The sequence below is a fragment of the Micropterus dolomieu genome, linkage group LG17, assembly GCF_021292245.1.
Source record: "Micropterus dolomieu isolate WLL.071019.BEF.003 ecotype Adirondacks linkage group LG17, ASM2129224v1, whole genome shotgun sequence".
Lineage (NCBI taxonomy): Eukaryota > Metazoa > Chordata > Actinopteri > Centrarchiformes > Centrarchidae > Micropterus > Micropterus dolomieu.
In genome coordinates, this window is record NC_060166.1 from 24,168,814 (window position 1) to 24,194,361 (window position 25,548).

The 25,548-nt window shown below is 40.5% G+C and overlaps 1 protein-coding gene across 2 annotated transcripts; it reads left to right on the plus strand.

Annotated features, from left to right (window-relative positions):
* Window positions 1-21,152: 21,152 nt before the first annotated feature.
* Window positions 21,153-23,603, plus strand: gemin7 (gem (nuclear organelle) associated protein 7). 2 transcript variants are annotated; one of them, XM_046073958.1, is made up of 2 exons: window positions 21,153-21,356; window positions 22,499-23,603. In XM_046073958.1, exon 2 carries the CDS (start codon window positions 22,520-22,522, stop codon window positions 22,904-22,906), a length of 387 nt encoding a protein of 128 aa, XP_045929914.1. In that variant the 5' UTR covers window positions 21,153-21,356; window positions 22,499-22,519; the 3' UTR covers window positions 22,907-23,603. The 2 variants fall into 2 exon arrangements, with proteins under 2 accessions (XP_045929914.1, XP_045929915.1); XM_046073959.1 differs by having other exon boundaries at window positions 21,153-21,352.
* The last annotated feature ends 1,945 nt before the right edge of the window (window positions 23,604-25,548 follow it).

Sequence of the window (25,548 nt, forward strand, 5' to 3'; positions counted from 1 at the left end):
GACCTCGCACGGTCGTGCTCGGGCCCTAATAATATTATTTTACTTAAGGTTGCTATTCTAGGGGAATACAAAGTTAACATACAGTGTTGTTGACTGCTGAACGTGTTTACTACAGATGCATGACTGGATTGCGTATTAAAAAAATTGAGTGAGTATTGAAAACAGCCTTGTGTGAATGAATTGCTTCTGAGAAAAAAAACAACTGACAGACCGTGTGAATGTTGAACAAAGGCTTTTTGTAAACAGGATAGGATTTCCAAAGACTAGTAGCTTTGTTAACATTTAATAGCAACAAGTAAGTATTTAGAAGTAATATAGATCTGTGATGGGACCATCACATGACATCACCCCATGGGAGGCAACTCTCAGAAACAACTTTCTCACCGGCCTGAGGCCGGAGATCGCTAAGATGGTGAAACGCAACTGTTTGACATGGCAACATGGTCACCTGGAGATTGTTCAAAGACATGCTGTACATGCGGAGGAGTTCCTCCTGGACAAAAAGGATGACAGAGAGCAGCAGAAAGACAGGCTGCAAATGGCACAGCTGCAACAACATCACAGAAAAGGCAGAGGACGGGACAGAGGTCGGGGTCGAGGAGTCGGAGGCCGTGGCAGATCTGATGCTTGTTACATCTGCAAAAAGCAAGGACATTGGGCCCGAGACTGCCCAGAGGCTAACAAAGGACAGATGGCTGATTGACTAGCAGGGGGGAAACCGAGGCCAGGGAAGGAAGGTTTGGACACTGGAACTGTGATGACAGAGCAACCTGCACATGAATCACGTGAGAGCACCCACACATACACAGACACTGACACAGACACACACACATACGTTAAAACTGGAGCAGACATGCAGACTTAGATAAATGAGGCTATTCTGTATCTTGAGCGGAGACAGGAAACTGATAAAGTACAATCAACAGGGATATATGCTAAATACAAGAATGACGCATTTCAACACATGCCTGAACATATAATCAATGTGGCAGGGAAAGATATCACATTTCTAGTTGACTCAGGAGCCACAGAATCACTCATTAGAAGTCAAGAATTTCAAACTACTCCAAAAATGAGCACTAGATGTCTCAGGACAGTGGGGGTTTCAGGGAAACCTCGGGTGGAGAGATTCACAGCACCTTTAACTTGCAGTGAGGACATTGAAAAACATTTCAAACATTCTTTTTCGCTGTCAGACCATTGCCCTGTCTCCTCACTCGAGATTTGATGTGTTTGTTGGGCATAATTCTGATTTTCACTCCCAAGGGGGTTGTGGTGACCAGAATTTCTGACATGGCATCACAGTTTGTTAAACAGAGTCAAAGGGAGTTACAATATGTCTATCAGTAGAAAATGCCAGAGGCAGCAGTGAACTCAGGTAATCATTCTTTACTCGCAGAGGTCAAGACACTTTTCCATAACACAGACACTCAGACAGACTTCATGTCCCCGCAAGAACTAGGCTGCAGGTATATCTTGGTGCTGATACGAGCTTTGAGAAAGAATGGTTCAGAAAACATAGAGATAAGAACTCACTGAGACTGAACTGGTTGTATTGGAGCAATAACAGATGTGCTGTTTCTGTTGTTGTGAATGACCCACACTGCAAAACTCTGTTTCAGATTCCTAACTCACTTCCTCATGTCCCTCTGGTCAAAGCTAAACATGACAGGTGGGAGGAAACAGGAAGTTTTTAACATCCACAGGCAAACCTGTCGCTCATCACAAACTAGTTGCTGACCTACTTGATGCTGTGCTGTTGCCCAAAATGATTGCTGTGTGTAAATGTGACGCTCACTAACAAACTTGATCCTATCTCACAGGGGAATGCCAGAGCTGACATTGCAGCAAAGGCTGCAGCAGAACACACACTAACCACCCAATGTACTGTTTTAACTGACCAACTTCTACTGCTGATTTGCAGGAATTACAGGCGAGAGTGAGTCCAGAGGAGAGAGCTGTTTGGAAAAAAGCAGGCTGCACATTTGCTGACACAGTGTGGTATGGGCCTGATGGGAAGCTGTGCCTGCCTAAGTATCTGCTTCCTTATTATGCTAAGTTGACACACGGTAAAGACCATGTATCAAAAGGGAGTATGTCGCAGGAAATAAACAGATACTGGTTCACAAAGGGGTTCTACAACTTCTCCCAGAAATTTTGTCAAAGTTGCATGATTTGTGCAACTAACAATGCACACCCACCCCCAGACGAACCATTTGAGCATCTGCAAATGGACGTCATTCAACTGACACCGTCACAGGGGAAGAAGTTTTGTCTTGTCATGGTAGATATGTTCTCTAAATGGGTAGAGACATTTCCAACATCTAAACAGGACGCAGCAGCAGTTGCGAAAGCTTTGATAAGCCAGATCATTCCTCGCTGGGGAATCCCAGCTAAGATCTCCAGTGATAACGGATCCTGGGTGAGAACGTGCTGTGAAGCTGGTGGGTGGGGAAAGACGTCAGATCCAAAATGTTGACTTTTAAAGTCTACAGGTACATTGTAAAATATTTGCTTTGTAGTGAATGAGGTAAGAACTGTTCCAGAAACAGATTTTCTGATGTCAAATCTGATAACCATGAGATAAAGCCCTCTAAGAGATAAAAAAAAAGAAAAAGTCATGACAAACAAATCTTTGTGAAAGACGTCTCTAGATTTAACACCTTCCTGATGATGACCATGAAGCTAGCATATCCAACCTGCAGCCTGTTTCTGAATGATATTGTTTTGGGTCATGTGATCACTGCAAAAGGGAAAAAGAAGAGCCCTTTCACCCCAAAGCACATTGAAGCATTTTAGACCATCCTAAAATGAGAGGCAAAGAAACAGGTAAATTAACTTTTTATGGATGACAGTGCTCACATTAAGGCACCATGGGCAGAAACCGCACATAGGGAAGGCCTGAGATTTTTTGTTGATTTAAAGCTGGCTCTTCAGTCCCCACCGACCCTGGGTCTTCCCGACTGTAACAAACCTTTCACACAGACTGTTGACGACAAGGGAGGGTACATAACCTCAGTACTACTACAAGACCATGGGGGACGACTGAGACCTGTAGCTTATTTTTCATCCAAACTGGACTCTGTTGCAGCAGGGCTGCCAAACTGCCTGAGAGCTGTGGCAGCTGCTGGAAAAGCAGCCATGGCATCACGTGACATTGTGGGTTATTCAGACTTGACATTGTTGGTTCCACATGCTGTCGATGATTTTGCTTGAACAAAAAACATCTCATCTCTCCACAGCCAGGTGGCTGAGATACAAGACCGTGTTGCTTGATATATCTAACATTACTGCACTGTACTGAATCCTGCTACTCTCCTCCCAACTCCAGGTGAAGGACAGCTGCATGATTGTGTTGCAGTCATAACAGAAGTCTGCTCTCCAAGGGCAAACTTGCAGGAGACTCCTAACAAACCCAGACATGGAATTGTTTGTGGACGGCTCAGCATCACGTGATCCAGCAACTGGTAAACATAGAGCAGGTTTTGCAGTAACAACTTTGCATGACACAATTTTAGCAAAAGCGCTCCCTTCAAACTATTCTGCACAAGCAGCAGAGTTAGTTGCACTGACAGAAGCATGTAAATATGCAAAGCACAAAACTGTAAATATTTTTACAGACTGCTGTTATTCTTGAGGTGTTATTCATGATTTTGGGAGATTGTAGGCAAACAGGAAGTTTTTAACATCCACAGGCAAACCTGTCGCTCATCACAAACTAGTTGCTTACCTACTTGATGCTGTGCTGTTGCCCAAAATGATTGCTGTGTGTAAATGTGACGCTCACTAACAAACTTGATCCTATCTCACAGAGGAATGCCAGAGCTGACATTGCAGCAAAGGCTGCAGCAAAACACACACTAACCACCCAATGTACTGTTTTAACTGACCAACTTCTACTGCTGATTTGCAGGAATTACAGGCGAGAGTGAGTCCAGAGGAGAGAGCTGTTTGGAAAAAAGCAGGCTGCACATTTGCTGACACAGTGTGGTATGGGCCTGATGGGAAGCTGTGCCTGCCTAAGTATCTGTTTCCTTATTATGCTAAGTTGACACACGGTAAAGACCATGTATCAAAAGGGAGTATGTCGCAGGAAATGAACAGATACTGGTTCACAAAGGGGTTCTACAACTTCTCCCAGAAATTTTGTCAAAGTTGCATGATTTGTGCAACTAACAATGTGGGGCGGCTGATTCAGATCCCACAGATGGCACACCCACCCCCAGACAAACCATTTGAGCATCTGCAAATGGACTTCATTCAACTGACACCGTCACAGGGGAAGAAGTTTTGTCTTGTCATGGTAGATATGTTCTCTAAATGGGTAGAGACATTTCCAACATCTAAACAGGACGCAGCAGCAGTTGCGAAAGCTTTGATAAGCCGGATCATTCCTCGCTGGGGAATCCCAGCTAAGATCTCCAGTGATAACGGCATACCTTTCATCAGCGCAGCATTGAAAAGTGTAGGGGAATATATGGGGATTGATCTGAGGCAACACTGTGCCTATCATCCAGCTAGCGGAGGTGCAGTTGAAAGAGAGAAGGGGACGTTGAAAAACAAGCTTGTTAAATGCTGTGAAGAAACAGGTTTAACATGGACAAAAGCCTTGCCGATCGTTTTAATGCACATGAGAAGCCGGATGAGGGGCAGAGGGGGTCTCAGTCCTTTTGAAGTCTTATTTGGCAGACCATTGAACACGGGGATTGGACCAGTAAAAAGACAACTCCCTGATACCAGCCAATGTGAGGATGAAATGTTGAGATATTATGCTAATTTGTCCTCTGTGCTTTCTGAAATTCACATGCAGGTCAAAAACGGCATCCCAAAAGCTGCCGAAAGAAACTGCACGATCTGGAGCCAGGGAACTGGATCGTGGTGAAGGACTTCAGGAGAAAGCATTAGTGGGCTCGCAGGTGGACTGGGCCATTTCAGACACTGCTAACAACAGAAACAGCAGTAAAAGTGGCTGAAAGAGCAACTTGGATTCACGCCACTTACTGCAAACGAGGGCCAAAGCAACCAAAAGGCCTCAGACCAGGTGAAGATGGAGATCAGTGAGTGAGCTGAGCTTTCCCCTGCCTTGTGTTCCTAGGGAGGGAGGGGAGAGGAGGTCTCTGAGACCACCTAGAACCACTAATCTCCCAAACACTCACCATGGGCACACTGATTACAGGGGTAGGCAAGGTGACACAACTGATCAGATATGATGCCAGAGATGAACAGAATGGCACTGGACCTGATGCTGGCAACTCAAGGCGGAGTTTGCCACATAATTGGAACGGACTGTTGTACATACATCCCAGATGTCTCGGACAACATGACTCATGTTGTCTCCCACCTGAATGATCTACTGCACGAGGAGAAGAGTCAGGACTCACAGGACTCTGGGGGATGGGACATGTGGTCGTGGCTGACAACAGGCGGATGGAAGAATGTGTTGTTTAAAATGTTGACCCCACTGTTTGTCATTCTTGGTGCTTTCCTCCTCCTGACATGCTGTGTGATCCCTTGTGCTAGATCTATGATTGCTACAGCTATTAAATCATCTATGGGTCAGTATATGCAATTACATACTTCACCCACCGATTCGATGGAGTGGATCCCACCTTTCATTCTGGATGAAAATGAAGTTTAATCTGAATAAGTTTCTTAGCTATATTCTGAGTCATTAGTCTAGCAAATATAATGAAATTCCACATTTTGCATAATTACAAGTGTTTGTATTGTGTCTTATATTCTCACATTTTTATCTTTCTTACATTATATTTTTATTCCCTGATATTCTTATATTCTTATATTGTCTATTTCTTATATTCTTACCTAATCACCTACTCTGCAAGTACTGCTAAGGTTAATAAAATGTTTGTATTCTTATGTTTGGTTAGCATAAAATGCTAAAAGGGAGTGATGTAATGGGAATTCCAAACATATTGCATGTTACCTGGACTCAGGGAGACTCTGTGAATCTGTGATGTGACACTGAATCTGTGTAAACGTAACAGTCAAAATGTCTCTGTTCTCTGTGTTATCCAGACTTCAGGGACAATGTGTCTCTGTGGGATGATAAGATTGACCCTAAAGCTGGATAAATAACAGGCTCACGGAGCTCTCCTCTCTCATATGAGCATACATGTACACGGCGTATGTGTTTTGCTGTGAGTCCTTCTGCAGAAGACTTGAATAAAATTCACAGAAAGACAAGTGTTTGCCTGAGCTGTTTATTTAAACACGCAATTCCCACCACACTGGACACTGTAATGGAAATTTGTTCTTTAGTGAGTCTTCTGAAATAAAGAGTCCAATCCAGACGTCTTTTAAGGGTTTTATTCTTTGCAAAGGGTCAGACAAACATACAGAGTGCAAAACAGTCTGCAGAGTGTAAGACAAAGAGCCAGTGAAGAAGCGGGTGACTTTATACTATTATGAAGCTATCCAAGGGAGGAAGGGAGTAGGGACCAGCTGTCCTGAGATGAAGGCCTATCAAGGACAGTCTGATAAGAAAACTCTCTAACGAGCATCTTTCCCATGGGAAACTTCACCTAGCTGTAACATAATAAAATAATCAAATACCACACAGTGAAACACTGGTCTATTCTGATGAAGCATGCAGGGTGAAACAGTAAACACAGTAAAATATAAAATTTCCATCACAACACCACCTCAACAACCAGCGGCGGAATGACGACATGCGGCTATACATGTCATCACTGGTCAGATTTGTCAGGTGTCCAGAGAAAACTACGGTGTCCAACATTGTTTTTGTATATGTACACACCGACTCAACATTAATCTTAGTGACCTCCGATTGGTGTAACGGGGAGTCATTACCGCCGACGTGAATAACAATCTTACTGTATTTACGTTTATCCTTAGCCAGCAGTTTCAAATAAGACTCAGTGTCGTCCAGTCTGGCCCCAGGGATGCACTTAACTATGGCCGCTGGCTTCGCTAACTTCACATTTCTCAAAATGGAGCTGCCAATGATCAGAGTTGGTTTCTCAGTGGGTGTGTCGCTGAGTGGGGAAAATCTGTTAGAGACGTGAACAGGTTGATGGTGCCGTGGGCTTTGAATGCTTATGACTATTCCTCCTTCGGCAGTCACCCAGCCAGCCCTTCCTGGCTGCTCAGGAGATCCCGGGGGACGGCTACCACAGGCTAACTCAGGCCGTTCCGCACCGACTAATGGGGACTGGCTAGCTACAGTAGCTAAAGACTGAACTTGTTACACATACCATTACCGCTAAAGGAGGTAGAGGAGTAACTGAACATCTGACACACCGAGCAGGAGAAAGTAGGAGAGACAGGGAGAAGGAGAAGCCATCGCTAGCTGCTGAGCTAATGTCGCTAACAGCTAAGCTAAAGTACTGTAGCGTTAGCTACTAAAACTTTTGAACCACTATGAGATTGAACAGCAGTCACCAAAAGATGGAAAGAAGTGTGAGTGCTTAGGCAAAATTACTGTAAGAATAAGTGTTTAGTGGACAGTTGGCCGCTGTAATCTAACAAATTTAACTGATATTTAGCAAGAGCAGCACAACACGCTACCAACACACAAGCACCGGAAGCACCGGAACACGCCAAAGGAAGGTATTCCTTTGGCGTGTTGCTGTACCAGTGGTCTGCTCGACGAGGGTTGGTCACCGGGATTTGGCCTGGTTCTCTCGATTGGCCAGTCCGCCAATAGTATGAAGCTGCAATACCGGAGGCTGAAGTTTCAGGACCCCCGCAATCCTGGGACCGCAGTTCTAGGACCCTAGTTTTTTTGCAACAGCGCTATCAATTCAGTTCAATTCAAATTAGCTTTATTGGCATGAATGTGTAACAAAAATATTGCCAAAGCAAAGCAAGCAAACTACATAAGAACAATCAACCCCATACATTTCATTAAACAAGTAATTAAAACATAAAGTAATTAAAGCATGTGTGTGTTTGTGTTAAAAAAATTATATATTAAAAATTAAAATAAAATAAATAAATAAAACGGTAAGCGTGTGTGTGTGTGTGTTAAAAAAAAATATATTAAATATATAATATTTAATATATAATATAATATATAATATAAAATTTATAATATATATATATTGCTATCTAGTAGAGTGGTGGTGGTAATGCACAGCAACACGAAGGAGGTTAACCCTGTCTGCTAGCACGTCAGCTGTGAGGCCAATGTGCGTAGCTGTAGGGTTAACCGGTCAACATGCATATAATCAATAACTTGGGGGCTGTAAACATAGCTAGCTAGCTAGCCATTCAGCTAGCTGGCAGTATCAAAGTAAACAAGGGTCCTGGAATTGCAATTCCGGTCCTAGTATTGCGGTCCTGAAACTGCAGCCTCCGGTACTGCAGCTACATGCTACTCCAATCTGCCCCTGCTAAAAGCAGAATGCTGTAGCCTCTCCCTTTTAGAGCAATTTTTCAACTCCCTCAACTCAACTGTATGATCCAGTACCCAAGTCAATCTGGGAGACATAGAACCCAATTTGGAGGGGTCTGGCCATTTATTTTGACCCAAAATAACATAATTCTGAAAGTACTTTCATCAAGAGAGGATTTATTGCAGTTCTGTTGTATTAGACTCCGTGCCTAAAAGGGTATCTAATAAACTGGCAACTGTTAGTGATAATATTACAGCCTAATAATTTGAAACCAGAAGCTGTTTGCACTGTTGTCACGATTATAGGAGCTACATTGGTGTGATGCGCAGATCGGCTCTTACAATATCTGAATAATCATGCAGGGGAGACCAGGTATGGTTGTAACACTTTTTGCTTCAACAACTATAACTATGATATGCGTCAATGTTCAACATTGCTCTGTCACTGTAACAGACAATGTCTGTGACATTTGACACAGACACTATGTCTATGACATATTTCATACTATGTCATATTGTATATATTGTATACCAATACACCTACCTCATACATGTGTACATGTATGTGTACCTGTATCTCATATACACCTTCAACAATAATGAGAATAATAGTTTACTCCTGCATCCTTTGCACTCTGATCACTGCACTATTTGTCAATATGTCTATATCGTTTTGTTCATAGTGTGTATGTTAGTGTTGTCTATACTGTAGTTTGTATCTGATTTTATTTTATTATTGTTTTATTATTGTGTTATTATATTTTTGTACGAGTAAGCACATCGTGAGCAATGTACAATCCTGAGTCGAATTCCTAGTATGTGTACACATACCTGGCAATAAAGCGGATTTTGATTCTGATGACTCTCGCACATGTACTGTATGCAAATTTATCTATAGAATAAACTTACTTAAAAGTATACTTAATAAATACTACTAAAATGTACCTAATTAAAGAACATCTTTGTACATCCTTAGGTCTAACAAAAAAAAGAGGTGTGTGTCTGTGTGTGTCAGTGTGTGTATTCTTAATCAGAGTCACAGTCCGGCACTTCTATATTTTATTCTTTGACAGTATTGGGACTTTTTCATGCGCACCAAAGTGTCACATGTTGCCTAAGAAACTACATTTCAACCTAATATATGTCATACAATTTTATCTGCAATAGTATAGATATCGTCACCTTTTAAGTTGATGTTGGACTTGTTAGCAACAGCTTCTTATCAACACATTCATGTTACGGTAAGTGGTATGGTGAGGCAGGTTGAGGAGGTTGGAGGACCCAAATGCAGGACACGAAGACGACTGGTGCAGTTCACTAATTTATTTAATGCAACAAAAGGTGAGCACATTTACTGTTTGAGTGGCTGATAACAAAGTCCAAAAAACAAAGGTTTGTCCAAACAGAAATCCAAACAGGTGAAAGTCCAAAATCCGACACGAGCAGGGAAACAGAGAGACACGACGAGGAAGACAGGCAACAAGACTGAACACTGCAGAACAAACGAACACGCGCGCACACACATTCAGCAGCCTCCAGCACTTAACACCAGCTGCTTTATTGCTCACTGACATTTTCTCCCCTTTCTGTTTCGGTTTTACTCGCTGCTTAGCGCACACACTCTCACTCACTCTCACTCTCACACACACACACACACACACACACACACACACACACACACACACACACACAGAGAGAGAGAGAAGGTAACACAAACAATGACCGGACAAGGGCTGAACAGAAAGGCCACACATATATACCAGGAATAGCGAGCAGGGCAGGAGCAACACAGGTGACAGACATGAGGCTAACGAGGGAGGCAGAGAGACAGCAGGATACTGGAGGGAACAGACATGACAGGTTACTGAACACATAACAGACTATATAACTGATACTGGACACCGGACAGAACCCAAAACACTAAGACATGAACCAAGGGACAGGACTGGGAACAAAAACAAAGAACTGAAACACAGGACCAAGAGCTAAGATAAAGACAAGACATAAACTACTAAGGACAAGGAACGAGAGAAACAGGCAAATAAACAGACATATGAAACAATGACAAAAACTCAGAAAAACCACAGGAAAACTCATAACAATCCAGCAATAACAGAGCAGTATGGTTTTTGGAGCATTGTCACAACAACCAAATTGCTAGCTGTGGGTGAGAGATATGAGAGTGGTGAGAGTGAAAACTGTGGCTGGGACAGCTAAACAATCAGATTCAGGTGCTAATTCTCTCTTGGTTCATCACAAGGAGTGACCCCTTTCACATTGTCACATTGTCATTTGATACATTGTTGTTAAAATATTGATTATTGTATAGTATAGTTTTAAATATGGCAGTTCAAAAAGATGTATTAAATATGTGGATTCAGATAGAAAATCCACGTCCTTGTTTGTATCTTGTGGAAGACAACCTTTTATGGTTTAAAAGTTCTATAAATTATTTTAAAGCTATTATAAGTTTTGTCCCCTTTTAATGTTAATTTGAACATTTTGCTGAAACCGGGCACGTGACTGCTGCCTGAATTCCCTGGACAGATTTCATGGACAGCAGCACCTCAACACAGTAGCACCTTATCTATCAACAACTCAAGTAACACAGTTTCTGCTTCCAAGTCATCCATGTGTTTCTCTCGTAGAAAGTGACCTAACTCTCCAAACATACAAATGATAAGATAGAGAGGTTTTATGTGACTCATTTGAAAACAATGTATTGTAGGAAAGTTGTGATTTTGTAACTGAACACATCTGGCCAAGCAGAATTACCCTCGTGTTTCTAAAATAGTCACTAAAGAATTGTATTTCTTTACATCATAAGATTGATCCAAGATTTGGGTGTTCGTTATAAATCTGGTTAAACCCTGCCCTGTCATCATAACAGAATCTATGAATGTTTAACTCTTCGATGTAAATGTTTGACGTTTCTCTTTTTTCCCTTGGTGGTTCCAATCATATCCTTCATTTTTTCATTATTTACATTTATTCATTTAGCTGACGCTTTTATCCAAAGCTCCATTATCTTCTCTTTTAGGGGCAACACCGCCGAGTGTCATTCGCAGTGAGTCTGATTGATTGATTTAATTTAATGACCACACAGCCAGGCTGGTGGAATTTGTTTCGAGTACAGCTTTTTGATACAGGTTCCAACATTTAGAGTCTGTAGCACTATCAACAAGATGATCAATTTGGGAGGGACTGAATTAGCGTAGTAGTAAATGGTATAGCGCCTAGTTAGTCTTCTGACCACTCAAAGCGTTCTTTTATACTACATCATATTCACCCATTCACACACTGATGGCAGAGGCTAAGGTGCCAACAGGTCATCTGAACAGAAATAACCATTCACGCATTTTCACACACAGATGGAATAGCCATAGGGAGAAATTTGGGGTTCAGGATCTTGCCCAAGGATACTTTAACTTGCAGACTGCGGTGAGCCAGGGATCGAACCACCGACCTCTGTTAAGTGGACAACCTACCCCCTGAGCCTCAGCTTCTCCGCCTCTGTTATATTGAGACATGGTATTGTATTAAATGCCGATGGGATCACTTTTTTAAATTTTGCTACAGCACTGTCATATAGACAGTGAAGGAATTATTTCCTAATGGTAGTCCGGTAATATAAATTCATATACTAGAACAAGGTCGAGGCATGGTTAAAACAGTGAGTGGGTTTATGAACACTCTGACACTCTAGCCCCCAGCCTGATACCCGGCCGGCTAGCGCTGCTAGCTGCCAGCCTGATCCCCGTTCTGCTAGCATTGCTAGCCCCCAGCCTGATCCCAGCACTGCTAGCTTCAGGCCGTCTGTTCCCCAGCCTGCTAACCTCAGCCCCGCTGTCCTGTTGCCGGTTTACAGGTTTGGCGTGCGATTCGAAAGGAGCAGCAAAATGCAACGGACCCTCCTCAACATTTTTTGGACTTTTGAACTTGAACACAATTAAATTTTATCTACAGCTCATTTTAAATGACTAAAAAAGTTTATCAACTTATGTCAGAATTGCTTTGATCAAATAACTTCAAAAATTGTGATGAAACAGAGGAAAAGAAAGTGATGACATTTTGTGGCTTTGTTAAGAATTAAACTCTTACCCCATATTACCCTAATAATAATTTTCTAAAGCAGGTAAAATCATCTCCAAAAAAGAAACCACCTGAAGCACTGTGGAAGGGTTATTTTTAAATAAAGATGAATAAAATGTTGTCTCTATTATCTAAAGTCACAAACCAAGTTATCATAACCCTCTCCCTTGTTTCTGACTCTGTCATTGTATCATAAAGACAGACACCTTATTAAAAAGCTAATCAGTCATGTATTGGCATCACAAACATCATTCATTAATTTATTCAATTCAAAGCTTCACACACCAAAGCCGTGTTGCCGTTATAATCACTCTGCCTGTTTTACATTTATTGTCCACTTGATGGCACAGTAGAGCAAATGAAGCACATGAAGCTTCGGCCCATGAGTGAACCAATTGGATGGAAAGCTTCAATGCTTCATAAAGCTTCATCTCGCCCTTTGCTATCTCTGTCTGCCTGCCTCTCTCTGTTTTCCCTGCTGTTTTGTCTGCTGTTTCCTTGTCTGGTCATTCCAGTTGTTCTGCAGTGTGTTGTCCTGTTTAGCTTGCCTTGCTCGTCTTGTCACCCTGTTTTGGATTTCGGTTGGGATTACCTTGTTTTGGACTCTGTTTTATCAGCCACTCTGCCCGTAAGTGTACTCGCCTTTTGTTTGCTTCAATAAACCCTTTTTTCAAACTATAACTGCTCCACTCTGTGTCCTGCGTTTGGGTCCACCAACCTACCTCACCGCACACATCCTGACACTGACATAATGAGATAAATGCAGTACTAAGGCTCTCATTGTCAGTGTCCACATGAATATTAAAATCACCTACAATAATTGTTTTATCTGTTTTAAGGACTGCTACTACTAATTGCAGCTTTAGATGACAGCGATGTGCTGTTAGTCCACATTTAACAGCCTACTTTTGTCCTATTGATGTTACTTTTTATTGGGGTTTTATGCACAGCTCCTCTTCTGTTTAATTTTGGTTTAAGTAGTTGGCGGGCAGACACCGTCACTATATGTTTTCAGTTGTTTGTTATGAAGTTTAATTTCCTCATGAATACGGCTATTTTCCCCACATTGCTGAGATCTCACTGTCTGATCTATTTTCAACCATATATGTGGGAGAGAGAAAACTGAACACATGGGTCCATACACAGAAGAAAGCTGAGTCCACACATTAAAATTCAGCTGTTTACCTAATGCCATCACTCTGTGAGGGAAGAGAGTGGGGTATGTCAACACCATTTAGCCAATACAGATCCTGCATTTAAAAAGTGAATCTGGCAAAATATGGGACCCATAAACGCAGCTGTATGATCACCTTTTCCCAGCATGTACAGAAAACTGCTGACCAAAGTTGTAAGATATTTGTAGCATTCTCAGAAACTTGCCATTAGTTCTGCTAGAGTTTTTGTTGAATGCTGGCCTAAGTTTGCAGCTTTTCATGCTGTGCCAATTTTACCTCTTTGAACCATAGTGAGTTTTGACACTGATCAACAGAAACATACATAAAACATGAAAAGACTGACTTTGTTCCTGCTGACTACTCTGAGTTTAACTAGTAAGCAGACTTTCAAGTCCTGCCATTAATTCGTCAATGTCTGTACTCTGCCACTCCAGACTTTGAAGATAGGTTTGCCATGTTACATCTGAATTCTGTAAAAAGCTAGGCTGTATGTCGATAATATTAATTTTGTTTCTTTACATGTTTTTCATATGCACAATTTCTTCCTTTGCCATTTTCAGTTACAGCCCTGATGCTTTTGATATGTTCTCTTTTTTTGAATTTGCAGCGTCTCCCGTCCGCCAGTTAAATAGCCTCTCAATCTGTCTTTTTAAATACTGTAGTTAACAGTTGAATATTTTCATTAGAAATTTAGAAAACTTATCAAAAAGGAATTAAATGTAAAAAGTTACACTGCTTTGATCAAGTAATTGAAATACTTACTCTGTTATTACATTTTAAGTAGGGTAACTTGTAATCGGTAACGTACAAGCGTGGGGGAAGGGGGGTGTGGAGGGTGCTGCAGCACCCCTTATTGACAGGAAGGAACACAGTGTGCAAATGACATGTGCAGACTACATAATGAGCACTGTTACTTAACGACAACATACAATGCAGCAGGTTAGTGCTGAATGCAGAGGATGCTCTTGATAATACAGCCTAATAAATTGACACCAGAAGCTGTTTGCACTGTTGTCGCGATGATAGGAGCTACATTGGTGTGATGCGCGGATCGGCTCTTACAATATCTGAATAATCATGTGGGGGAGAACAGGTATGTAACACTTTTTGCTTTAGCAACTATAACTATGATATGCTTCAAAAACAAGTAGTTATGTGAAAGAACAATGTTCAACACTGCTCTCTCACTGTAACAATGTGTGACTCTTGCACATGTACAGTATGTGTATGCAAATTTATCTATAGAATAAACTTACTTAAAAGTATACTTAATAAATACTACTAAAATGTACCTGATTAAAGAACATCTTTGTACATTCTTAGTTCTAACAAAAAAAGAGGTGTGTGTCAGTGTGTGTATTCTTAATCAGAGTCACAGTCAGTGCTTGAAGTGGGCCGGTACTCACCGGTACACAGTACCGGCACTTCTATATTTTACTCTTTGGCGTATTGGGACTTTTTCTTGCGCACCAGAATTTCTCACAAGCTGCCTATATGCTTCTCTGCCCTCTCCACCGGCGGAGACGGAGTATGAAAAAGACTGAGTGCCAACATATGAACAACATGTGACGACATGAATGCTGGGAACCCTGGAGTGTAGGCTTGGTGGGCCAAGACTGCAAAGGGCACTCTGTCAAATATTAAAATCAAGAAAGTCCCTAGTTTTATGTATAGTGGATGGTTGTAACACTTTTTAAAGAAGTGGGAGACAAGCCCAGTTGTTCTCTATGATTAGTTTAGAGCAAAAGACTGTTTATTCCTGTAGGTTTCACGTTTGGGATCGGTGCTCTTTTGTTCGACCAAAAGGTAGAACAGTAAAGTACACCCTTCCCAATTGGGTGATGAAGAAGTTAACCAAACGACCAATGGCTATGGACCTAAGCCATTTGGAGGAAAATGGACCCGCCCACATACCTGGAGGATATTAACAATTTATTTTGTGAGAATCAGGACTGTAAGCTGTGGATCTGGGAGGAGAAGCAGCTTTTCAGTCCACTGCTGGAGGCGGCTTTAGCTCAGTCTGTTAGGATGTAAATGCTCCGTATTTGTATAGCGCCTTTCTAGTCTTTTCGACCACTCAAAGCGCTTTTACACTACATCTGCATTCACCAGTCATACACTGAGCCTAAGTGCCAAACCGCTCTACCTCCTGAGCCCCGGGCGGCTGTGGCTCAGGAGGTAGGACTTGACTGAAAGCTGTAAATCTGAAAGGGGGACCAACTTTTCAGTCCACTGCAGTGTTATTTGTTTGTTCTGTAATGCCATCTCTTTATTCACTAATTTTGTAATTAAATCTTTTTGTTAATTTTCATTGGACTGAGCCTCTCCTTTCTGAAAAAACGCAACACTCTCAATAAGGCATCAGCTCCACTAAAAGCATGATTTGTGATATTTTGGGGGGTCTCTAAAATATTTACAGCATGCTTTAATGACATTCATCTCTATATTCCTCTCATCATGGATCATGCAGAGCATCAGACTTCATCCAGCCAGAGGGAACTATCACCTGACTGCTGATGGCTCTGCAATCTTCTGTCCTTGGCCCTGTAAGATTCACCGCCCCACTCCCTCTCCAGTATGGGTTGTGTCCTTGTGTTGGTAGAACGACTGACGCGCTGTGAACTGTTTGTGATCGTTCCCTCTGACTGGATATTATGAATAATCCATGCACTATTGAAGCTCCCTCTCACGGAGAAAAGAAAGGTCAGGTCGCAAACACAGTCGCAGCTGTTGTGTGATTTGTGTTGTGATGTAATTGTAGCAAAATGGCTTTAAATAACAATAATAATAATCATGATAACAATGTATTAGTATTTATATATATATATATATACATATATATATATATATATATATATATATACACACACACACACACACACACAAACATGCCTGATACTTTTCACAGTCAGCCCCAGGAAACGTCTGCCTAAATTTGCTTTTCAACATATTCCAAAACTGGGAAAAATTGAGCTATTGAAGGTAACAGCTGCAAAAACCGCCAATTGTTGACACAACAACTCTTCATAAAAACAGAGAATCTCCTTGACCCACCAGCAGTTTGTTTACAGGGCAAAACGAGGGGTAAATGATGCCACTGCAAGGATTTTATTTGTTTTTTTCATCTGCTTTTAATACAATCCAACAACATATTTTAGTTGACAAGCTCTTAAAGAACTTTAACCTTGATTTTAACATAGTGGGTTGGATTCTTGACTTTTTAAATGACAGAGCTCAGAGAGTAAGCGTAAATGGTTGCTTGTTGGAGAAGATGTCATCATCCACAGGGTCTCCTCTCACCACTCCTCAATCATCTTTGTAGCAGCCAGCATGAAAACAGACACATTTTAAAACTTAGTCTCCTCTCTGAGGAAAGTGATCATGGTCCTGTTGTAGATGATTTTGTACACTAATGTGATAAGGCATTCCTTCAATTAAATGTAGAAAAGACAAAGGATATGCTGATTGATTTTAGGCATAAATCATCAACTCCTCAGAACCATCAATGGGCAGATGGTGGGATTCGTTGAAACATTTTTCATTCAACCTTTATTTTACCATGAAAGAAATCCATTAAGATTTCAATCTCTTTTACAAGGATGTCCTGGCCAAGATGTGAAACAGCACACAGTGCAAGGTGCAAACAACGCATTACATGTACAGCAACATTATTCATAAAAGTAACAGTATTATTCAATTATTTACAACAAAGTATCAGATAAAGACATAAAAGCACAATGAAATTTAAACATATCATAATTTGACTAAATGCCACAGGTGCAAGATGTGTTTAAAACCTCTGACAGTTTTTGTTTAAAACTGGATACAGGAATAAGAGACTTCAACTAGAGCTGCAGATCATTCCAAGACCATGGGCCAAAATAGGACTCATTTTTCCTGACTCTGTACGTACAAAGCGCACTTTAAACCGCAGCCAGCTACTGGCCCTGAGACTGTGTGTGTTCTGGAGCGCAATAAATTTACAGTAGATATATGATGGCAATTTTCCTAAAATGGCTTTGTATATGAAAATATACCAATGCTTCATACTTTGAATATTGAGTGAAGTAAATCCAATGGTGAGTCCTACAGGGTGAACCTGTTATATACCTCAAAGCAGCATGGTAAATGGGGTCCAGTTTAGCCAAGGTAGTGGGACAAGCAAATCTATAGATGGTGTCTCCGTAGTCCAGCTGTGATAAAAACAAACTTGTTACAAGACGCTTACGGGAAGAAATAGAAAAGCATGTTTTCAATCTATACAAAAAACCTAGAGCAAATTTGAGCTGTGATGTTTAAAATTAAGGTCTTTATCCAGACAAATACCAAGATATTTGTATGTCTACGACTTCTATGGTATCAGCATCCAGAGTTTTAATAGGAGGAATGGGTACAGCAGAATTATGAGAAAACAACATAACTTTGTTTTTGCTAGCATTCAGGACTAATTTTGAATCACGAAGAGCATTTTGTAATGTGATAAAATCAGTCTGAAGATTTGAGTGTACTGCATCTAGAGAGGGCGCTGACGAATATAGAATTGTATCATCTGCATACATATGGTACGAAGAGAATTTAAGCTGATCACAGATTTGATTAATATAGATTAAAAAGAACAAGAAACATAAGTATCTCGGCAGTCTGATCGACAATAAGTTGAATTTTAATTCCAACACTGAGATGCTCTGCAAAAAAGGCCAACAAAGACTGTTTTGCCTTCGCAAACTGTCAAAGTTTAATGTTAAGACCCTCATGACCCTTTTTTATAAATCATACACTGAGTCTGCAATGTAGGCCAAATCAATTATATCTGACAGAACCCACCCCCTTCATTTGCAGTTTCAGATGCTGTGGAAATGTTCCCCTGTGTTGCCATCTATTGCTACTATATTGTTTTTTGATGATGAACATTGCCGGCTGTTTCTTTTTAACATATGTCTGTCAAATCGGAGGCCTATTTATTTAGTTAGTTAGTTATTCAGAAATGTAGCACCTTATTATGTAGCACTTTAGCACTTATCTATCTTCTCAATCCTCTGTTGTGCAACCAGAGTCCGCAACATTTATGTATTTTATGTATTTAGGTCTTGTCTGTCCTGTGTCTATGTGTTGCTGCAGAACTAATTTTCCGACGGGGACAAATAAAGTTTTTGTAAGTAAGAATGCTAAATTAACTTCACCCCGGTCGGTAACCGAGATTAGCTGGGCTTGTTGTGTTGACGTAGTGTTTTAGTGAGTTGTTTTCTCTCGTGAGTGTTTTGATTTGGCGCTGGCTGAATTCTAAGCTTTGAAGCAGAGTCTGGAATTCCCAGTGTGTATTACCTCAATTGGTGCGATTCTTGCGTCTATTCTGGTTTCACTTGCATCATTTAACAAGAATTTATGCCATCATGCATGTGACCCTGATGACTTACACAGCTGCCGTGCAGTCTCAACAAAAACATGAATCATCCCTCTTAGAAGTGATGATATCTATGCTATTTATTTTCTGAATTAATATAGGTTATAGCCTATTAACTCAACTAATCAAATAAAATTGCTTATTGCATAAAAATTGTAGTATAACAAATGCTAATCTCTTCTGTTAATGCACTAATCGTAGGCCTAAATGATAATTTGCTTTATAGATGCCTGATAGTTTAGATGGAAACATTGGTCCATTTGCATAGGGTGGCTTTTTCCTTAACCCTAGAAGTGTCTATTTTAAGATTCTGCCAGGTAATGGGGTTGATTTTAACCCTTTATTACACCTTTCGTGAACCCAAAATAGCATAACTTTTGAAGTAAACAACATACAGAGACAAATGAACACATTTTCCCACGTAAGTGTGACCAAAGAAATTCATTAAAATAGTAATTGTTAACATTCAAACATATGATATATGAAATAATTTAGTATTTGCATCCGTACTAGAAATAACACTGTCGTAGGCTGCTTGTTTGTGTTTGACTGTGTCTATTCAAGACAATATTAACTACAAATTTAAAAAATGTATATAATGTAAAATGCTATATCAGAGCTTTCAAAAGAATCCCAGTCACGATTACAACTTGGACTTGGACATGAACGTTATAAACGCACTTTTAGGAAACCATAACTCCTACATTACACAAGTGTGGTGTGAAATGAAGATAAGACTTGAGTCTCATCTGAGTCAGCGGTGACATGTGTTTCCTCTAATATTCCTGGCCCACCTACTTGCGAAAGAATCAGAATTATCAATGAAGAAACTTGTTTAGCTTTTCAACAAGGATTTGAGGATTCTGGTTCTGACTCTCATTCAGTGTGTCAACAGAAAAAAGCATCTTCACCTTGATGGTGTGACTGGCTCCATGAGCTGCTCGCCATTCCAGTGTTGTGTTAAAATAAAACAAGTCTGTGACTCACAAACTCTTTCTATTTTAAATGCTACATCATTCTAATGGTTTCCGATACTCGGAAGGAATGAAACCTTAATATTTTGTTTGCAGGAGTTTAGACTGGTCAAACTCTTGCCAGCGTTTTTTCTTCCTTTGGGTTCCTGCTCATATGAGGCAATGAGGAGGTGGGCATACTGGCCAGACCAAACCACACAGAACACCCACCTGCACAAACACTCAATATACAGGTTTAATGGTTCAGTAGGTAACTTTTATAAAAAATAACGTGTTGGTGTGTTTGCTGAAATTGTCACTATATTTTGTGTGGTCCATGACACAGATCATCTGTGAAAAAAATCAGTTTCTTCTGAGCTTTTAAAAGAATCCCAGTCATGATCACAACTTGGACTTTGATATGAACGTCATAAGCACAGTTTGGAAACCATAACTCCTACATGACGTAATTTCCTGTGTTGTGTCCAAAAAAACTAGTTTGACTTTTCCTTACATACTTTTGCATTTCATCATACTGATCATTTCCAATACTCAGAAGGAATGAAGCCTTTAAAGTTTGTTTGCTGGAGTTTTGACTGCTCAGACTCCTGCCAACACATAGCGACAAAGGAAGAGGAAGAGGTTTGAGTGCTTTTTCTTCCTTTGGGTTTCTCCACATGGGGTGTGGGGATGTGAACATCATGGGAAGGCCAAACCACAAAAAACACCCAACTGCACAAACAAATAATTTACTGGTTTAATGGTTCAGTAATTTTGACCTGTTTCTGGTGGGGAAACACAGGGACGGCAAGTGTCAAGAATGTGGAGTAGAGGAGTCGGTCAAACATATCATCATGCTCTGCTTGAGATATGGTGAGGAAAGGAGACTGTTATTCATGGGTCTAAACGATCTGGGAGTTGAGGTTGGGAGTTTTATTTTTAAAAACTCTGATTGGTGAAGGTCCTAATCAAAAAGAGAGAGCATTGGAATTAATTCAATCCCTAAAATCTGACGGCCCATATTGGAAAAAATAGGCCAGGAGGAGCCTTAATGTAGACTGTCTCTATCACCAGTGGGAGGCAGCAATGCACTAAAGGAAAGGAACAGAAGAAGAAGAAGTGGTGGGGATTTGTCCCCAGTGTAAATGACACCTAGGTTATGACTGCAGTAAATGCAGAGTTCGTCATCTTTACCTGACAATCCAGGCCTGGCCAATCTACAACTTTCAAACTCCAGTCCACAAGGCGGCGGTGATGCACCTGCACGCTGCTTTGCCATATGCCAATAAATCCAACGAAGAAGAAGACGAAGCAACAACGTTACTCTTGCTGATGCCGATAACTGGAAGAAACGGTCTGTAAGTGTTTACACTAACAAAACGGGGCTTAATGAGACATTGGTGCATCTGTGATTAAACTATCACACTGTATTAGCGACTGTTGTGAGAAAAGCGTGTTTTGCGGTCATATCGTGTTGAAATGATACCAGCTTTCACCAGAGTTATCTGAGCCATAGCAACGTGCTCTCACCAAGTTGCAAACTTTGAGTAAAGATATCGAACTTTAAACATAAAGTGACGCGACTTTCCAGGGTAAAATAGGACTTTGGTTTGTAGGAGGACCTCATGTGGTTCTCTGTGGGCAGATATGTTTGATATTAGTTAGCACAAATCGCATGTTAGCTGTCTCCACCTCCTGGAACAGCAGCAGTAGGAAGTATTTTGTCCCTCGATGCAATCCGGACAGCGATAGGGGGGTGAAATTGAAAGATCACCTGCCCCATTGCTACAGCTTGCGTTTTTATTTAATATACTGTGTGTGTGTGTGTGTGTGTGTATAATTTCAATTTGTATATTATGTTAACCATGTTTTACATTTTAATCAACTTACATTTGCTCTACCCCCATTAGCATATATATATTCTTGTGTGTATGTCTCCTATAACCTACTGCATGCCTACACTTCCATCAGGAAATCAGGATCAATAAAGTATCTATCCATCTATCTAAATCTTAGTTATCAATGTTTCTGATAAACATGCGTGTGTATGAATAAACCTCATGTTGCAAAACAGTCTTACTGATTAATCCATCAACTACTGGTCTGACTAATCATGTCATCATTTAGTGAGCAAGAACTGTCCATCTCAAGCGCCCAAAACACAAGGCGGCATCTTCAGATTATTTATTTTGTCTGAACAAACCCTAAAGTTATTCAGTTTATAATTATACAAAAAAGTACTCGATCCTCACATGCAACTCATTTGTATTTTTTCTTACTTGATAAGTGACTTTAACTATTAATGGATTATCAAAATTATTGTTCATCAGGTGTCCATATTTAGACACCAAACCCTTATTTTCAGTTAATAATTTAACTTTTTAATTATCTGTGTGAATATACACAAAATTAATGTCTTAAAAAGGTACTTTTTCTGTATAGTAGGAATATTGCCTAGCTAGCTGGTGTTTATGATTTTTGTTCTTTCTTTCTTTAATAGGTATTGGCAGAAAGACTCAACATGGCAACCCCAGTGTCTGTGCTCCGCCTGCCAAAAGGACCCGACCCCAACAGCCGTGGATTTGACCCCAAATCAGCCCGTTTCATCGCTCTCTGTCGTACCTCCATCAACACCTCTGCTGCATCAGAGGCAGACCCTGAGCAGCTGCAGAGAGAGCAGCATGTGCGGTCTGTGCTGAGAGAGTGTTTCCTACGATGTCTCCTCTCCATGGCCAACAAGAAGGTCCAGTTTCACATGTATGAGAAGGTGAAGGTGGAGGCCACGTTTGGAGCGTCCGATATCGACGTGCTGAACTTTCAGGTGTCGGACCTGCACACTCCCATCGGGGTGCAAAAAGAGGCACTGATCAGGTGTCGGGACGTGATTTCATTCACTTTCGATGTGTGAACTCCAGAGGTTTTTGTTACCTGTTTGTTTGGGCTAAGACGTACTTGGGCATCTCTCACATTCTTTAAGATAGTTTATAAAAGTGGTTAAATTTTCCTACAACAGTGAGGTTGCACATTGCTGTTCAGCCAGTCATGCTGCCCTGACTGCATCGAAAGAGCCAACTCTGACAAGTAGTCCCACTTTTTCAGCACAAGAGGGAGTTGTACGCCTGTGTTTCAAGTCTAATATCAAACCTGCATGTGACATCTTGTTCAGGTTTGTACTGGGTTTGAGTGGTATCAGATTTTTGACAAAGTATTGACCAACATTTTGACAATGTGATGTTGTTTTGCTGATGATTGCTAGTGCTTTCAGAATATGTTTACCTACAAACACATCTTGAAGTTCAGCCATTCTCTGTTTGTTTCTTTCTAATTAATTCAAAAAGTTGTAAAACTTAATGCAGCCTTTAAGACCAGGTAATCAAACAATGAAACCAACATATCAGAAGATATTTAGCCTTACTTCACGATTTACATGTCTATTTCTGCTCTGCACAATAACTTTCCACTTTCTGTAGATCACCTTCCTTGGTGAGACGCAGAAAGAGGTGATTACTGTTCTGGTGCTCAAGTCCACAAGTTATATCTCTTGTCATTTAATTCTTTCACTGTGACAAATGCAACGTTGCACTTTAAACATTATTTTGCGTTAACAGCTTTTGTGTTTGAGTGTTCATTTAATTTTCTGTTTTGGATAATGATCAAGACTGTTACAAATATACTATGAGTTGCAAATTCTAACAGATTCATATCTGATAAAGATTGATTTTGTTTAAGAAAAAAGTGTGTGTGTGTGTGTGTGTGTGTGTGTGTGCGCGCGCACTGCTTGGAGATATTTGTCTCTAATTAATAGTGAAGTCTAGTTGATCATTTATAGCACTAAATAAGCACTATATAAACATTTAATACATGTTATTTAACACACTATAATGTAGTTGTAGGCAAATATGTGTTTACTTAAGAATTTGTCAAAAGGCGCCCATAAGTTAAGGCTGCGACAGATAATGAATGACTGAATGAATGTGTATACTGCTTGTATATGCTGAAAGGGGGGAATTAAGTGTTACCTAAAATAGTCCGAGGAATAAGCCTAAGGCCATGCCTATAATGAAATGATACACATGCAACAAAGGGAACTGATCTTCAGCAGAGGGAGTCATGGTCATGCACCTGTGTTAGCAAATAGCTGCCCTGCTAAAGGGCCCTTGAGAAAGACCGTTCTGCTCCAGATTTGCCATACTGTAGGTGATGCTGACCTCTGACCTGTCTGCAAGTGGAGGAGAGCTACAGTGAAAGTTGCCTGATTATTAAAGTAATTCAATGTTATTCATACCTGAACTACTACTGAATCTCCTCATATTGTATCAGTGTCCTGGTCAAGCTCAAGTGTTTTTGGCCACACATAGCAACACATGGATACGTTTTTCAAGCTTTCTTTCTTTCAGGAGCAGGCTTGTTGCAATATCAAATGGAGCTGCAGCTATTTTTATTTATACTATTGTCATTTTTCAACCACGAATGCCACAAATTTTAATGGTTCTAACTTATAAAATGTGCAAATTAGCTGTTTGGTTTTCTTGGTGGGGAGCATACATTATAGTAGACTGAATATAGTGATGACTATGTGATAAATTGACCTTGTGCTCTCGGTTAGTGTGTGTTTTATAGACCAAACAATCAAGAAAATAATCTGCAGAAAATAATTGTCAGTTGCAGTACTAATGAGATACATTGAAGGTTTACTGATATATGTTTATGTTAAGCACAGTTTAGGCACGTGGTATCGTCAGAGTAATTGATGCAACTGTTGTTTCCCGACACCTGTACATGCTCCTCATGGTGGTATTTAAGTAGTACCAAAAACTTGAAAGTAGATTTTTTATGATCAGCATGAAAGTTCAGTTTTAGATATCAAAAACCGTAGAAAGAGAAACTTTTTTTGTAAAATTGTTTATGATCTCTATTACTATCGAGTTCTTCAACAAATAATCAAGTAATTTTGGACATAAAAAAAGAAACGGGTTCCCCCACCTCTTCTACATATTGCTCCTATACAATCAGACTGAATGACTTGGGCCCCCGGGCCTGTGCCTAGTAGACTTGTTAAGCAATCCCTCCATGAATACAGAACAAATATCTAAATCTGTAAACACTATAAAAACACCATAATGAACTAAAACATGTATAGAGTGGGATATTAACCTAAATCAATCAAAGTAAAAGGCCCTCAGATATAGTGAGGTCTTAGGTGGATCTGCAACTCAGATCTTTTTTTTCTGAATGGTTCAGTGATCTAACGCAGCCAATACTGAGCCCACGTCTGATGGCATCACAGATATTAGTTATTTAAATCCATGGTCATAAATATGATACAAAAGAGCAGGATTTATCATTGTTTAGCACCAGCTTCATGGGGAGGGAGGGGCATCAATACTATTTAATCTTCCTAAAAGGTGTATTTTGCGAGTTCTCAATAAGTCATTTTATTTGAGTGCCATTAGGCGGTTGTGCTGTGTCTGTGTCTCGTATCGTACCTGAATTATCTGACCACTCAGTGGAGACAGTCATCAATGAGGCAGTGACTCATCCCCCCCCCCC